Here is an 18,472-nt window from a genome sequence, read left to right as displayed (position 1 = left end):
TCGGGGGAAAATTTTGGAATGGGATTGGTCAAATGAACCGTTTGAGTTCATGTAATCAACCAAAAGGGGAAATATGATGAATATGATTGGTCAAATGAATCTCTCTGATTGAAAAAGACATCATATGGGGAAACAGCACAAATGAAAGAAGGATATATGCACATCTCTTTCCAGCTCAGGAACTTCAGGATTCTTTTCTGATTCCAGAGTGGGGATGATTGAAAAATGTAGTGCATATGTATTGTAATGAGAGTTGATGTGTAGGTTGAAATCTTAGGATATAAAAACTGCTGCCGGACCCTTGATCATGGAAGTTATTAGGAATTTATTTCGAGAGTTGTTATAAGAAGTTGAGTTGTAACAGAGTTTAAGAAGTTATTTAGGGAGTTTTTAGAAAGTGATATTGAAGTGTAAAGTGAAGACATAGCATTAGACTAGGAAGTTTGTTTTTTGTTTGTGAAAAAAAAGAGAAAAACAGGAAGAGTAGAAATTAAGCACCTGGAAATCTGACAAGGAAAACCACAGCTAAGTATAAGAACTAATAAATAACTTATTTTAAGGATTCATTTAGCTTTTCCACAAAATATCACATCCGAAAAGTATATTTTAATATTTCAGTACAATCGCTCGAGCGCGGCGGTTGCACAATGTTGTGTAAAGTTGATTTCGGTCAATGATTTTTAAGAAGCCATTTCGCGATGACACGCTAAGGGGCCTTAATACATCCGATTCTAGTTAGGGTCTCAAGCTTTATGTAGGTATGGCCCCTCCGACTCTAAAGGGTTAAACATAGTCTTTTGTCCAAAAGTAGTTTTAAAAAATATGCTTGAAGAAAACTGGTTTTGATTCCGATAAAACATGAGGGAAACAAGTCTCCCCAGGGATCAAGTCTCCTCAGTCTCCCCTACTATTCGTATACGAAAAATCAACGAGATGAGTTATTAGCGGATAGGGCCCAAAAGAAGATCTCCTGCCCAACTTATTCTGCACTAATCAAAGCTACATATTGTCGTTTGAAGATTGCGCAAGTTAAATTTCCAAACTTGCAACTCATTTGGAATCTTTACTTGAAAAGTTTATCTAACGTATAAAACAAGGAAGCAGACTTTATTTACAGGGTTGATAGCATATAAATCAAGCGATGTCAAGATAAATGATAATATCTAAATATTACGATATAACCTAGTGGCGCTTACAATCGTATGGAATATTAATATTCGCGAATTCCATTTGCTCTTAGCTGCACATCAATGGTAATAAAACTGTCATTCTTAATCTGTAGGAATCGGTCAGGCAAAGGCGTAACTTGGAATACTCAATTGAAATATATTCTAATCAAGGCATTACCGACTAGTAGATAGTATTGTATTTTGTTTGTCATGCTCGCAAGCGTTCATAAGAATAGGTATGCATATATATACCTATATAGATAACAAAAGTGTAAAATCACGTTTTCTAAATATCATTTGCTCATCTGCGTGTTGCTAGCGAATTTTCGCCCGACTCGATTGCGAACTGTTCAGTAAGTGACCGGCCATTCGACTGATAACATCGCGCCTCCTCAAGTAGCCTACAGCCGAGAGAACCGAACCATGTCCACCGCGGCGATCAACAAGTGTCCAATTCCGGATTACCTGAATGAAGAACTGATTAGGGAAACGCTCCGCAAGGAATTTAACAGTGAGGACATCGTGGTGGAAGAGTTCGATGTTTCTCCGGCTACATCGGCTGGGGACAACTATATGAGCGATGTTTTTAGAATACCCGTTAAATATCGGTATTTATTGACGAGCAAAAAGGCGGTTGATTGTTTAAAGCACGCTCAAGGTGATTTCAATTGTTTTGTAGGCTATCGCCGACGGAGCAGAAGAGTGAACACATATCTTTTGTGGTCAAGTGCCTTCCTGATACTGGTAGCCGGGGCCCGGTCATCGATGAGCTGAATGCATTCCACAAGGAGGCCCAGATGTTTACCCAAGTGATACCTAAACTGTCGAAAATTGCCGGCGATGAGTTTTTTGCGGCCAAGTAAGTACCTAGCCTTTAGGTTGATCCTTGAACTTCCAAGCAAATACAGTATCGGTCAATACATCTGCCACTTTTTTCATAATCGATTCGGTTTGCTCCTCGGATATTACTTTATAATTAATATAGGTAATTTTTTTTTTAAGATTTTTTTTTTCTTGTAGTCGAAAGTTACAACGATTCTACATTTTTAATTAAAACTTCATATTGCTATATGTATCTTGTAAATTTTAAAATCTAGCCCAAAGGTGCCTTGTCTTGATACATTTTTTTAAATGCCTTCGGCATATGTTTCTGAAATTTGTGATAAATCGTTTATAATTTTTTGTTTAAAATAAATTTTGGCCATACAGTTATAGTTTTTTGTTTTGCGAAAAAAAAAAAAATCTTTGAGAAACATATAAAATAACAGATAACATTTGAGACTCTGTAAATTTAAATAATCCAGTTCGTGAATAACCAAACCTTGCGAAACTGATAACTTTGAAGAAGAAATAGAAAAGGTTGCAAAAGTATTGACCGGTACTGTACACCTAAGAGCCTATATTTATGATCGCTTCTCCCTTCTATTGTCACAAATAAAGTGTGTTCTAAAGACATTGTTTTCAACAATATCTTGACGAATAGGTACTTCATTGAATTTAATAAACAATAAAAATGCGCGTGGTGGGGTAAGGGAGGTATTTTGGACCGCTTTAGGAAGTGGATGAACAATTCAGCGAAAAAAAAGGTCCCCACTTCTGAACATGGATAATTTCAGTAGGCATTACGTAGAGCAACATGTTTTCTGTCGAAAAAGGCCAAACAGAACTCAAAATTGTTGTAGTAAATACAAGAAATGTCAAAACTCCTGAAGGATCTCGGGCTTCTATTTTGGACCACCTGACTTTATTTTGGACCACCAAGTGCACATATTTTGGCCCACCAAATTAAACTTCAACTTATTGATGAAATGAAAGCCACCTCAGCAAAAATTTAAACATAGTAAAAAGTACGTGACGATTACATTTTTTCTATTCATTTTTTGAGGCAGGGAACGTTTAAAAGTTACGTAACGGTAAAAAAGATGAAATTTTGTTGCTATTGCCAGTTTTTACGCATTGTAGTATGATGTTTCATAAAAAATGTTACGCAAAACGTATACTTTTTAACTATTTCATGACGTAAGTCACCATGTATAAATTACGTAACGCTTCATAGGAAGTGTGAAAGTATAGTGTTTTTGCTAAATATAAAGGCGTTCCACACATATTGTAAGGAGTGGAAAGGCCATCAAAAATAAAGTAATTTGATGATACATAATTTGTCAAACATATAATAGATAACACAGTGTCTTAGTCATTAACTAATTGCCGAAAAGGACAACTTTTCTAAACTGGATGACTGAACACCTGAAAACTTCGAAAAGTTGTTAGGGCGCAAATCGAATCGAAACGAAGCAACTCCAAAATAAAGGTCATCACACAGTTGAATACTTTTCGTGTTCCAATAAAAATTTACCAAGATTTAGTAGAGATTATGTGATAAATATCATAAAACTCCCTAGGTGGGCCAAAATACCTGCCCGGTCCAAAATACCTCCACTACCCTACACATAGTGTCTTGTACCATTTGGGCAGGTGTACCTATTTTGGGAACTTGCCGATGTAACTAAGTCAACTTTATTCCTTATAACTTAATTTTTGGCACACGGTGGTATAAAATTGATTGAGTTATATCGGCAAGTGCCGAAAATAGGTACACCTGCCCAAATGGTGCAAGACCCCAATTCTTTATAAAACTAGTTTACAGCATTTTGAATTCAGGAAGCTGAAGATCATTTTCAATGTAGAATTACCCCGACTAGAAAATTGTAACACAATTATAACATAATTATAACAAACCATCATAATTAAAACTCATTGTAGTATAATCATGTTCAACATCCTTAGTGTTTTTTAAAATACCGTAATTTTGGGTGAAATTGATCAACGTGAGAGGTATTATAATTCGTCAAAAATAACGCTTCGAACTTGAAACAATATGTGAAAAATGACGATCATCTCGCTGATGGGTTATTGAATGACGAGAATTGCTAATTTTCCAAAACTGAAAAAGCATTTTTTTCTCAAAATGTTCAAAAAATCGAAGAAAATAAGAATGTCCGATTATTCATTTAGTCAATTATGACAATTGGACACGTTTTTTTGGTTCGGTTTTTCGTCATTCTGAAGAAACGTGCTTTACCAGTTTTGGAAAATATGCGATTCTCAACTGGCCCTTAAACTCTAAGCTTAAATAATTAAAAAAAGATCAGACAAACAACAGTTTTGAATAAGTGTAATCAATTATACAACATTTTGTGAAAAAATCGCAAGCCATATTTGAAAATTTTGAATTGGGGGTGAAGTTGATCAACCAACGATATAATATTGTAAGATTGGAAAATTATTGAACAAACTAATATGGCTGATTCTGTGAAAGTTTTTAAATTTTATACATCTTGTGTATTTCGTATGTAAATAAAGGTCGGACTCCATCAGGCTTGGCATTGATCACCGTTGGCAATCACTTTCGCGTAACCAAAACCAGCTTTTCGCGTTCACAGTCGTTCAATCGCAATAGGCTCTTTAAATCGTCTACGGCGTTACTCGGGAGCACTTCGGGCTACGAACTTCAATCGAACGCTTTAGTAACCATAGAAAAAGTCAATGAAGTTTTTCAAACAACGAACTTCATCGGTTACTGAATTGATGGTCATGGTCAGACGGTCACTGCAGCAGCTACATTAAACACTACCGTGCTAATTTGAATCACCCGGACGCTGTGAATTCCGCGAAAAGCTCTTGGAATTACTTTTTCATTTCAACATTATAATTGAAAAATAAGGAATTGAACCCAAAATGACGGCACAAGTAAAGGAATATTTACGGCAAACAGAACCTCGCTCATTCGATCGGTACCTCCGAATCGATGTGATACGTCGAATCCATCTGCGCTGTTTTGAGGGAGGGGTTGAATGGACTTCTCAACCTGAGTCACGGTATTCAGCTACGGAACGACGAGAACTGATGGGCTAACCAAGACTAACGAAGACTTGGACGGGAGGGATTGCGCTGCCTGAATCGGATGGACAATCGGGAACGGGACGACGGGGAGGAAGATACCTTGGACAAACTCTGACGGAGTAATGCCCATCGTATCATCTTCTCAGGTTCTTCCAAATATTTTTTTATCTTTCATATAATTACATATTGATAAAACAAAAACCTGCCCTTCAATATTTATTCGCTTCGTGTTCACTGGAAAATATCTATTTCATACATTTTATTGCGTGGGGCAGTGTAAAAATACACTAGGGTATGTAACTAACATCTATAGAAAGGGATTCATTACTCTAGGAGAGGCGTCATTCTTCCGGAGCTTTCAGTTCTAGATAGAACTGAGCAGCAAAAACAAAAATCCAATAATTATTTGGTGGAATCTGGGCAAACTTGACTCGGAGACGTTCGTTCCATCGGTATGCTGGAGCATCTGACCCAACGACACCAAGAGGGTAGAGTCAACTATCGATTATTATGAGTCCAGATCTAGGTCCAGATTTAATTCCACTAGAATAATGGTTTGACATTGATTAATTTAGAATTTCGAGACAGTAGCTTATAAAATCTTACTATTAATCCATTCATCCATTAATGTAAGGACAATGTTTTTCTTGTGGTGGTGCTGGTTTTCTTCGCATGAAAAATCTGAGTGTACGTAGACTTCAGCTACGTTTACAACGCTTACAACCCTTGACGACTGACGGTTAATTAGCTGACGGTCAGAGTATAAGACCTTCAAACAAACAAGCAAATCGTTACGGTCACCAACGGTTTCTTGGTTACGACATTTCCATTAGCGTATGCGATCTATGGTTACTACCATCGCATCCGCTAATGAAGGATCATTAGAACAAAACCATAGCACACTTGTGAGTATCGTGACCAATGCCAAGCCTGGACTCCATTATCCGGAGTCGCGTTCTGAAGTTTTCCAAGCATCTATCTAGCGAATGGAATGATGTATGAAACTGAAATTTTTTACAGTTTGTCAAACCAAATTTGATTAGTAATCAGTCAAAATTTCAGCTTTGTACAACATTCTGTTCGCTAGACATGTTTTTGGGAAGGTTCAGAACCCGACTCCGGATAATCGAGTCCGACCTGTAATAAAATAAAGTTCAATTAGCTACAAAATGGCTAACATTAAACGACTAAAAGTAAGCAATTTTCTTAAAATCTCTGATTTTTGCAAAAAATAAAGGTTGAAGCATATGGATCTCATAGTGATCAACTTTATCCCGCTGATCAACTTCTCCTTAGATTGCGGTATCTCACTGTGTACAAAAATTCAAGTCAATTGATATAAAATGAGATTAAACTATTGGAGTCTCTGCCCCAGTTATTCTGCGTTAATCAAAGCTAGTTATTGTGGTTTGTATATTGCGCAAGTAAAATTCGCAAACTTGCAACTCATTTGGAACCTTTACTAGAGAAGTTTATCTAATGTATGAAAAAAGGAAGCAGACTTGCTTTACAGGGTTGATAGACGTTTTTTTATGTTCGGTTTTTCGTCATTCTGAAGAAAAGCACTTTTTAAGTTTTGGAAAATATGCTATTTTCAATTGAGCCTTAAACTCTAAGCTTAAATAATTAAAAAAAAATTAGACATACAACATTTCTGAATAAGTGTAATCAATTATGCACCTTTTAATTCCACTCTCTCTTGCTTATCCTTTGACAGATACACGTATTTCGACAACCGGTTGTAATGTTACTCAGTGTCAGTTATCCACTGGATAACACACATAGTGGATAACTGATACTGAGGAAGATTACTAGTGGTAGTCAAAATACGCGTATCTGTCAAAGGGTGAGCAAAAGAGGGCGGAATTTAAAGGTGCATAACTGGATACACTCATAGCGCCAATTTGTGACCTAGTTGAGGGGGAGGGGGTGGTCAAGGCCACTCAAAACCAATGAAATACTCTCAAAATCGATGCTGTTCGTCCAAATTAGGCATATTCACGTGGAAACTAATGCAGTTAGACGACAAAAGTTGGATCTTGTTCGATTTTGACTTATTTGATGTTGTTTGAGCAAAAGTTTGGGAAGCTGTGTTGTTGTATTATTTATTCCTTGCAACTTCAACAATACAGTTACCCAAAATTTGGCTCAAACAGCATCAAATTAGGCAAGAGATCATAATACCCACGCTACTTGCACCATTTCATTTCAGAAATTTTGATCATCTCAACAATCAAAAGTCCAGCTCACTACTTTCAATCTAGTACTTCACTGATTGCCGCCTATTACAGGTGGATCTAGAAGTAGCCAGGGTCGATTTCTCACAAGAAGCCTTTTTTATTACGGTTATTCATGTAAAAACATGATGAAAGAGCTGTCACACAATATGTTAAGAGTGAAAAATGTGTCTGGCCGCTTCCGGAGCCTCATAACCCTACTAAAAAAAACTAGCTGTATAATAGCTTATAGAGCAAACACTCTTGGAAGAAAGCTCGCATAAACTCTTATACATCAAAAATGTTAGTTGGGAATGGAACCGATTCCAGTCAATTTATCATAACTCCGTTGATTTTCAATCTTGATGGACCATTGTCTCAAGAAATGATTCTAATTTCCTAATTATGTTTGGTTACGCAGTCATTTGAACAAACGATGTTCTTTATTTGCCCGACGTTTCGACATAGGATTTGTGTTAAATAACGATACAAATGTTAACCCCCTGAGGAAGACACAAACCCCGTGTCCAAACGTCGCACAGTGCTGCGAATGGGTGGAACGGCAGGACAAAAATCATAACTAACATACCATACATTTTTTCTCAATAGTGTCTTCGGTGGAGTTGTCAAACTTGATAAAAGCTACAATTTACATAAATGTCCTTTGTATAATTCATAATCGCTTAAGTGTCGTAAACGCCAATTATTATTAATCTAGCTGGTTTTTTTTTCTAAAATGCTGTTTAGGTACTATATAAACATATAGATCATAATAAATAGGTAATTGCAAGAATTACTTATTTACTAAACTTTGTTTTCAAAGAATACTTTGTTTCTTGAAGATTGCGAGTTTGACCATTCCTTGTCCAGTTGCACACATTAAACATGGAGAAATAGTTGAAGTTTACCCTTAAATTCTTCGTAGAAATCAGCAGTTTCATAAGAAAACGAGAGTAAAAAATAAACTGATACACTTTTTATTTGAATGGATCAGAAAAGAACACTTGATCGAAAATATCTTCAATTTTTACTATAAATACACTAGTCGGAAAAGGCTCGATTACGAACAAATTAGCAAATAAAAGCAGCTGGAGTCGCATTCGGTATTCAGCGGACGCTATAAAGAAAACATGGTAACAAATTAAGAGAGATCTTTTGAGGTCATTTTTTTTTTGTTTCATCTATTTGGATTTTGGGTTCGCTTTTCCTCTATGCCATATATTACTTAGATGATGATATTTTATTTTCACAAATATCAAAACATGTTGCCGATCCAAACGAGAAAAATGATTCTACTGATGTGTTGGAGACCCTCCATTTTGATTTTCACTGAATACTTAAACCTTTAATATTATTCAGCTAGTTCAAAGATGAATCTATTTTACATAATCTTATTTTTCTATGGACAACGAAAACATTGTTTGATAATCTTGGTTGTATAATAAACGCGATCTGCAAACTTCTAATAGACGAGCAACATACTTCAAGCATGTATGAATCTTGGTATGAATAGCATGGCATACTAAATTGAACAAAAGTCGATTTTTTTTTTTCATTTTTGTCTATAGGTCGCAGCACTGTGCGTCAGGCAAATAAAGAACGTCGTTTGTTCAATTAATGACTGCGTAGCGAAACATTTAGGTAATTTCATCATACAATCGATTCATCATCAGTTTATTCTGATTTCTTTATATTCACTAAAAATATCATTTTACTGTTTAATGTTAAGGGTTAATTTTGCTAAAATTGCATGACAAACTTGGGCTCTTGGGCATGGCCTATCTATATCGGTATTATCTCCGGTGGCCTTTGACCATGGTCACTTCTAAGACCATTCCATAAAACAACATTATATTACCCGTTGAATGCTTCAAAAAGATTGAAAATCGGACAATATTCCGCAAAGCTACAGCAGTTCAAAATTGATAAAAAAAGCCTATCCTATTGTCTTGTGCACGAATACTTGCACAAATCGTGGATGGAGTTGCAAAGATGATCATATCCATTGCTATTATAGATTCCACAATAACATGGACCCATTCATTTCCAAACACCTGGCCATGGTCAAGTCCTTGCAAGCATTTTATAATTCTTGTCATCAACTTAGAAAGCGTCTAAAACTGAATCGGCTTCAATGGATGGTAGAATGGTGACAACTGCGAATAAAGAAATATGGTAATACCACAATACATACATCAATATAGTGTACAAAAAATAATCTGAAAGATCTTACCACGTTTCATATCATCGGGCCACAGACAAACAGACGTAACACTCTGATAATTCCCATCGTACACAGATTTAACGGTCTTTTCAATATGTTATAGTTGGCCAACTATCGTAAGCAGTGAAGAGAATTGTCAGACAAAAGAGGCACAAAACAAGCAACAAAGAAGACGCGGCGATTACTCTTTATCCCAACTGGTAACAGATAATGACATGATCTCGAAAATTTTTGTTGCAGACAAAACGGAAGCTGAATTTGTTGCGTACTTTTCAACTCGTGAATAATCAATATTTACCAACCCAAAATCGAATCTTTTTGATGACACACCTTCAGCAGCGTTGCAGTGTTTGCCGACTAGAAGTTACCGCTCGAAAATCACAATGCAAGCCTTGAAAATCTCTAAACTAGTGGTGCACGATCTTTGTCCTATTCTGTTCAAGTTGGGACAAACCTATGTCTCATTGGGTAGAATGTCGCAACAAATTCAGGTTGCGACATTGTCGTTATTGTTGCGCGATGGTTTAATTTTGATTCACTGTCCCATTTTGAACATACTTACGAATCGTAAGTATGTTCAAAATGGGAAATGGTAGCGTGACGTTACAACATTGTAACGTCACGCAACTCATTCCCATTTCCCAAGTTTTCCCAATGAAAACTAACTGTTCAACAGATCATACTTATTAGAAATTTTACAAGGAATCAGAATATGTAAAAAAAAATTGAGGGTTTACGATCGAATTTACGAGTTATAGTGGAAAATCTGACAAAGAAGATGTCAAAACGTTGTAACGTCACGGTAGAATGTGTCGCTGAAATTTAAATTTAAACTGTTTCTATTTAATAACAACAGAATTAATGAAAAATAGTAATTAGAAAAAAATCTTCATTTGTTTCAGCATTCAAAGATTCTATGCAATGGCATTCTGTTGCCATTGTATAGAATCTTTAATATGACGTGCATTGAAACACGTTCCAAAAGGAATGTTGACTGTCTTGATTGGGATTTGTAGATGCTAGCAAGTAGAGAACGTGACTGCCGCAGTATTTTATGAAATAATACGAACAAAGGTGGCAAAGTGAACATGGATGAAAGGAATTTCAATCATTTTAAATCACGTATTAGGTTGAAATTGACAGTTTCTAGAAATTTGTTTCTGGTAGGCCAATTTGATAGAATTTTGTTAAGAGCGAAATTGTTTTTAAACTTCCCATTGCCAGGCTGACGATTTAGAATCGATGTTGGTTCTATTTTCTAGCAAAGTTGCTAACTTCGTACATCTCACTAATGCTTTGATTAAGCTGAAAATTTGACTGTAACTCACTCACAAATACTTGTTCAAATGTATGCTGAGAAGGAATATTTTAATTGTCTTCTTATTGAAAGAATACATATGTATCTCCTTTATTTTTTGGAAGTTTTACTTTAAGGGTCATCCCATAAACTCGTCAATATCTCCACATCCATTGATCGATTCATCTGACCCACAAAGTGTATTGAGGCCCGTTCCCCCCGCGCTAACTAATGCCTGGGGAATCTTATCAGGCATTCTTGAATGTATTATTGGAGGAATTGGGTTGTTTAGTGAATTAAATATTGCCATTTTCTGTGGCCCAATCGAAAGAGCTCATTTTTCTGAATATAATGTGATTTTTTTGTGTTCCGATTCCTTTGTTTTGATGGTTAAATAAACAAAACAGTTTTAATTACCGTGGATAGAATGACAGTTCAATCGATAAAGTGACAGTTCACCCTGAACAAAATTTTTTCCTCATACAAACTTTGCATACATTTAAAAAATAGTTCCCGGGCACCACTTGTACTTCGACTCATTTTTATGCAATAATCTGGATACCCCTATAGAACCCAATTCTTGGAGAAATCTTTGGAAGAAAAATCCAGAAACAAAAACACTATGTGAACTGTTTCAACTGCAGTAAAGTAATATTACACATTTTGTCAGTATTTACTATCTCCTTGAAGGATTATGATCTAAAGATTCTTTTAGGAATGCCCCACTAGAATGTTTCAGGCTTTACTCAAAAAATTAACAAAGTAATCTCATTAGAATTCTTCTATATGTACAACGGTATATGTCCATCAGTAATCTCTTATCCAAAAAAAATCTTCAAGCTCTTGTAGTAAACGTTCTAACGAAGCAAATAATACCAACTCTGTGGATGATTCTTGTAAAAGTTATAAAATAGAGCTCTGTAAGTGATGACTAAAATTTGAAGTTGCACAAAGTGGTCAAAAAATGTAGCATATTAGACAAGAAAAAAAATCTCACAAATAAAATGTTAAATTTCTAAATTCAACAAAAGTTACTGTATCTAAAAGAAAAGATATTTCTCGATTGGTAAAAGTAATTCAGTACCGTCAAACGGGGTTACTTGCAACAGCGGTGTAACTTGCAACACGATGACATACACTAAATGTGAAGCATTTTCTAATAATAATGAAAACTAGTATGCCCTACTATTTCGGTTATAGAGATTATGTGTATCAAAGATCGATTTAGTATAAAAATTAGCTTTGTTTCTTTGTTTATGGTTTAGCTACACTGTTAAAACGGATTTCTCATTTTATGCCATAAAAACAAGTATGAAAATCGTGCTTGAACTCTCCCTTATGGTAAGTGCGATAAGTCTGATGACCTTGCTTGCAGTTAGGGTACCTAATAGTAAGCTTAGCTAAACGATAAAAGTTTGATAAACTTATCGACTAAGTAATGCAAAAAATCATTCTTATATTCGACAACCACTATGGGGTAACTTGCAACAGTTGAATTTGACGAAACCTTTTATTATTTATCTTCATTTCACGATATATTTGACAGAAATAACCGAATTGGATCATTTATTGATTACGTAACGCGTTCATTTTCAAATGACAATTCATTTTTTTGCACGTGACCTTCGAACATTGTTAGGAAATACCACATTTTGAAGTTTCATTCATGTTTCATCATGTTAAAAGTTCAATTTTTGTTTATGAACGCTGTAAAGCAATTACCAACATCAATTCTGAACCTAGATGGAGTAAACTATTTCAGTTTAATACCCAAATTAGCGAGTTTGACATTTACAAAGTAGAATAGGTGTGTTTCAATCATGCTAATTTAGCTGAAATTGCCAAACATCACTTCAAACTGAAAACTACTTGAAGATGACTCACTCTACCTTTTCAAGAAATGACAATAATCATTGTTGACATTTTGTAATGAGTGCTAAGTCACGAGAATCATATATATTTTGTGTTTGAGGGACGTGAGACCTGTTGCTAAACGATATACTCTCACTTGCAATAACTATCAATCCTTTCATGAAAAATTATATGTCAATTGGTTAGTGTACATCTTTTCATGGTATGTTTAATGCATAACATCAAAAATTTACAATACGACTAAATACTAGAATGTAAGTGCTGTTTAATGATAGTTAACTTAGCTTCATATCCTATGTTGCAAGTTACCCCACAGATGGGGAAACTTGCAACAAGCATGTATTTCGCACCTCCTGATTAGGTGGCAACGTATTTTGGTAAAACAAGTGCTGCATAGTATTCTATTCGGGGTAATTAGCGTACACGATGCTTCACAGGATGTTTCAAATGTTTAGATTTTCAATGATATTGCTTCAAAGTCGAAAAGTATTGCAAGTTACCCCATTTGACGGTAACAAATTTTGAAAACGACGTATTATAAATGGTGTAGCATTGATTTTACGTCGTTTTCAAAATTTGTTACTGAATTGTCACTGGAATATTTGATCAAGATGCATCATTACGGGCCTTTTCAATGCCAACATTTTTGTTTCAAATTTCTCAGCAAACCCAGTAGCACCAAACGTTAAGCAAACGAATGTGTTAACTACTGATTACTGCATTCGTTTTCATGGTATGGCAAGCTTTACCATCTGAAGGGGCGAATGAGCTGAAAAAATAAATTAGTTTGACTTAAATGTACTCAGAAAAGTTAAGAGACTGTGTGGTAGTTCTGATGTTCCGTAGAAAACCTTTAAAAATAAGAAACTTGATCTCGGAAAAAATATTGTGAAAATGCCTTTATCGATTTTTTCCCAGGTTGTGATGAAGACATTTCTTAGACAACTTGTTATTGAACATTTAGTTTTCATTTGAAAAACGTGTTTAAATTGCATATTTGTAGCGTGACGTTACAACGCGCTAGAACCCGACCCTCTCAACATCTTGAAAAATCTGCTCGGATTTTTATGTTATTCTGATTTTTTTTCCACCATTGAAATTTATTGGTTTGTTCGTCAATTCAATGAAATAAAACACATAAATTTCGGATTTGTTTTTGGATAATCGACTTTTACTTTTCGTGACGTTACAACGCCCGTTCAGTTTCAAATACTCAAATTCTCGCGTTGTAACGTCACGAAAATGCACATCATGTTGAAATCAGTATAATCAGCCAAATTTGTCCGAATTTGTGAATATATTATTGCATTATCATCACTGCTTCAAGGGGAACTTTATTCTATTGAAAATCCGTTTTATGATAAATGTTTCAGAGGGCCAACCCAAGAAACAGAACTAGCTGAATAGCAGTTTCTTAAGCTAAAGTTTGCTTAAGAGTCGTTTGTTCCACTTTTATACAGCAAAAATGTAGGCTGGGAAGTTACTGTTATCAGCAGTATGATTACTTCTTCATGAAGGTCAATGACACCGGCACCCATCTTCGACTTAGACCCAATCTTTGTAGACTTATGCAAAATGGTACAGCCCAAGTGGCGTTCGTCCAAGAACCTTACTTTCGTAAGGGGAATTTCTATCTAGGAAACCTTGTGAATCCGGTGTTAGCTACTTTCAGTAAAATTGAAATCGCAAACTCACGTGTCATGCCTCGAGCATGTGTGCTTGTCAACAACGCAATCGTTGCTTCACTCATCTCTGAGCTAACTACTAGAGATGTATGTGCTATCACAATCGATGTATCTGTTGGAAACCTCAACAGGAAATACGTTTATTGTTCGGTTTATTTACCGCATGATGAACCATCCCCTACGGATGCTTTCAAGCAAGTCATTGCATACTGCACTTCAAAAGGCCTTCCGCTAATTGTTGGTAGTGATGCTAATGCTCACCATATAATCTGGGGCAGCTCAGACATCAATTTGAGAGGCTCTAGTTTGTTGGAATACTTAAGTAGTACAGATCTTGGATTACTTAACATAGGCAACCGCCCAACCTTCTTGGTATCTGCTAGAGAGGAAGTGTTAGACATAACTCTTTGCTCTAGCAGAATTAGTCACGAGCTGACCAATTGGCATGTGTCAGATGAAGAATCTTTATCTGACCATCGCTACATCTTGTTTGAACATGTGAATGTTACTTCGCAAACTTTGCGTTTCAGGAACCCCCGATTAACCAACTGGGATCTCTTTACCGATTTGGTTGCAGCCAAATTTCATGGATACTCACCATCAATTGACACTCCAAGTGATTTAGATGAAGCCGTTGATACTACAACGGCCTTCATCACGGAAGCTTTTGAAGAAGCTTGCCCTCTGCGGTCTGTGAAGACCACAAGAGGAACCCCTTGGTGGAACTCTGATCTGGCGAAACTCAGAAAACAATGTAGAAAGAGTTGGAACAGACGACGTTCGGCTGGTTCGGATGCTTTCAGGTCGGCTCGCAAGGCCTACAGGAAAGCTCTCCGGTCTGCTGAATGATCCGGCTGGAAAAACCTTTGTACAAATGTTTTCGGCTTGAGTAAAGTCAGTCGGTTAAACAAAATCCTTGCGAAATCTAAGGATTCCGGGTGAACGAACTTCGTTTACCAAATGGCGGTCTGCTTCCTCTGATGAGGAAGTTCTGGAATGCTTATTCAGCACACGCTTCCCTGGATGTGTGGATATTACATCTTCGGATGAACCTGATGTCTTTTGTTGTAGTTATGATTCTTTCGCTTCGACTCGGAGTATTGTAACTTGTAACTATAGAATCGATTCAGTGGGCTCTTAATAGCTTTGCTCCTTTCAAATCTCCTGGGGCAGATGGGATTTATCCTATTTTGCTTCAGAAGGGATTTGATTATTTCAAACATGTTTTGAAAAAAACTACTTGTTTGCAGTTTTGCTACAGGGTATATTCCCAAATCCTGGCGGGATATTACTGTAAAGTTTATTCCGAAAGTGGGTCGTGCGTCGTATGAACAAGCAAAGAGTTTCAGACCTATCAGTTTGACCTCTTTTCTTCTGAAATGCTTAGAACGCATTGTGGATCATCACATCCGTGATGTTCATCTGGCCAACGTGCCTCTTCATGTGAACTAACATGCCTACCAATCTGGTAAGTCCACTGTGACTCTTTTACACAAGGTTGTTTACGATATCGAGAAAGCATTCGCTCAAAAGCAATCTTGTTTGGGTGTTTTCTTAGATATCGAGGGTGCCTTTGACAACGTGCCTTTCGATGCCATATTGGAAGCCGCACGGAGTCATGGTATATCTCCAATGATTTTCAATTGGATTCACCAAATGCTCAAAACCGATATCTCTTCTCGGCATTGCGTCTAGCAGGGATTAGGAAATTGAGTGTTTGTGGATGCCCCCAAGGGGGAGTGTTATCACCCCTTTTGTGGAACCTCGTAGCAGATACGCTATTGAGGCAACTCAATAATAGCGGTTTTATTATGGTTTTGCCGACGACTACCTAACATTGTTAGTTGGTATGTGCATCAGCACCATTTTCGACCTGATGCAAAGCGCCCTTCAGGTAGTTGAGGGTTGGTGTCGCCAATATGGCCTTTCGGTTAATCCAAGTAAACATCTATTGTTCTTTTCACGGAAAGGCGAAACCATTCTTGATTCCAAGCTTTCCTGGACACCTCACATGGAGTACAGATCCTTGTGAAATTAAGTATGTAAGTATAGAAATATTTCTAAAAAATCAAATTTGTTTTCAGAAATTTCATGCACTAGAAGTTGTTAGAGTAAGTTAAAAACAATCTGTCCAAATTACCGGTGGTATTTTCGGAATTATCCGTTATATATTTCTAGAGGCGTTTCACTGGAAATACCTAGGTCATTTCCGGAAAATTCTCGGATAAATCTGTTGAAGAGAATGCTGTAGGAAACTTATACAAAAGCACATATAAATCATTGCAAGAATTGAGAAAAGTCCGGATGAATCTTTGCAGGCATTCTTAGATGCATTATCAATACCTTGAATAACTTTTCAAAAAAAAATCCAGGAAAAAAACTTATATGAATTCCAAACAAACTGGCTCAAGAAAATCTTGAAGGGGCTCCAGCTAGATTTACTCGCATTGTCCTTTGAGAATTTTCCCAGTGTGGCATTTTTCAGTATTTCATTCTTTCAGTTCATTTTTCTTAATTACCATACGTATATTCCCCGCATTTTTGTATCGCGTACCCTTTTTACAATTTTAACTGGGTTGTTATATTCATGTCATGTTGTCAGTAGTCGTGTTTCTTGTTTTTTTTTCTAATGCTGATTCTTTACAGTTTCTTGTTTCAAATTTAAAATTATTCTTTATCATTGCAGATGTTTCCACACAACGGAAGCTCCCAATCGCATGCTGATATTTCATGACCTCAAATCGCTGGGCTACACCATGGCCAACCGCCACGCTGGGCTCGATTTTGATCATTGCGCGGCTATTATGAAGAAAATAGGAAAATTCCACGCTGCCTCGATGGCATATGCGCGGGAAAACATGGATGTGATGAAGAAATATTTCAACTTCAATATGTTTAACCCCGATGTGGACGTTCGGAGCGATTGCATCAATGTCGTGTTCGAGAAAGGCCTCGGAACGCTGATTTCCATCATCGAGGAAAGCTGGCACGATTTTGATCCGGCGATATTGGAGAAGTTGAAAAAGCTTCACCCGGTGTACGTTAAAAAGCTGGAAGCGTGCTTAACTCAGAAGTTCGAAGACGGGTTCAAGGTCCTGAACCACGGAGATTTGTGGTGCAACAACATGCTGTTCAAGTATGATCCAACGTCGAACAAGTTACAAGATGTTGTTTTTGTGGACTACCAAATCAGCTACTATTCAAGTCCGGGAATTGATATTAACTATGCTCTGTCCAACTGTCCCAATCTGGAAACTCGTGCCCGAGTGGATGAACTGATTGGTATTTATTACCAATCGTTGAGCGAAACGCTCGGGTCGATCAACTATCCACGGATCCCAACTATGGCCGACGTTCAGTATGAAATCCGACGAATGGAGTTCTTTTCCATAGTGTCGGTAGTATCCATTCTACCAATCACTATGATGGAGAAGACGGACACGATGGTAGTTAACTTTGAAAGCATGGTCGACGAGAAGCAAGCGGAACAATCAAGGAAGATCCAGTACAACGGGAAGAAGTATCAGGCGATTGTGAGACCTTTGCTGAAGCAATTCAACGATAGGCACCTGCTGGATGTCTAAATGTAACAATATATGTTAATATGTTTTATGATCTTGACTAAATTTTGGACAAAACAAAGATATTGTAGTAAAAAGTAAATATGATTTTATTCAAAAACTTGCGAGTTGTGTCGAATTTATTAAAGTAGTTTCCTTACTTTGGATAGATCGGGTCAAAGCATTTTTTGCAATGTTTTAAGAATTACCTTAGCCGAGGACCTGGGATCGAATCCCACTCCCTACAAACTCACAAAATGTGGGTTCTTCCTTCGGTAGTAAAGTGTGGGTCCCGAGAAGAACTAGCCTAGGGCTAAAAATCTCGTTAATACAGATAAAAAAAAAGAATTAGCTTAAGTAAAAATTCCCAAATAAGAAATAAACAAAGCACATTTGTGTCATAGCGTTGTACCACAGATAAATTTATTGTACAAAGAACCAATGAATGGGGCTTGAAGCTACCTAGCCTAAACCTTAAAAATGATAAGGAACTACATATTCTCAATGTTTAAGAACTTACCTCCGACTTACCTGATTTGCCAAAGG

At 36.7% G+C, this 18,472-nt stretch overlaps 1 protein-coding gene across 1 annotated transcript; it reads left to right on the top strand.

Moving 5' to 3' along the window:
• The first annotated feature begins 1,508 nt into the window (after positions 1-1,508).
• On the top strand, positions 1,509-18,051 carry LOC134285147 (uncharacterized). Its single transcript, XM_062845321.1, has 3 exons — positions 1,509-1,777; positions 1,849-2,028; positions 17,053-18,051. The coding sequence occupies exons 1-3, from the start codon at positions 1,593-1,595 to the stop codon at positions 17,948-17,950; spliced, it is 1,263 nt and encodes a 420-aa protein (XP_062701305.1). The 5' UTR covers positions 1,509-1,592; the 3' UTR covers positions 17,951-18,051.
• The last annotated feature ends 421 nt before the right edge of the window (positions 18,052-18,472 follow it).

The sequence above is a fragment of the Aedes albopictus genome, chromosome 1, assembly GCF_035046485.1.
Source record: "Aedes albopictus strain Foshan chromosome 1, AalbF5, whole genome shotgun sequence".
Taxonomy (NCBI): domain Eukaryota; kingdom Metazoa; phylum Arthropoda; class Insecta; order Diptera; family Culicidae; genus Aedes; species Aedes albopictus.
This window is presented reverse-complemented; position numbering and strand designations above follow the sequence as displayed.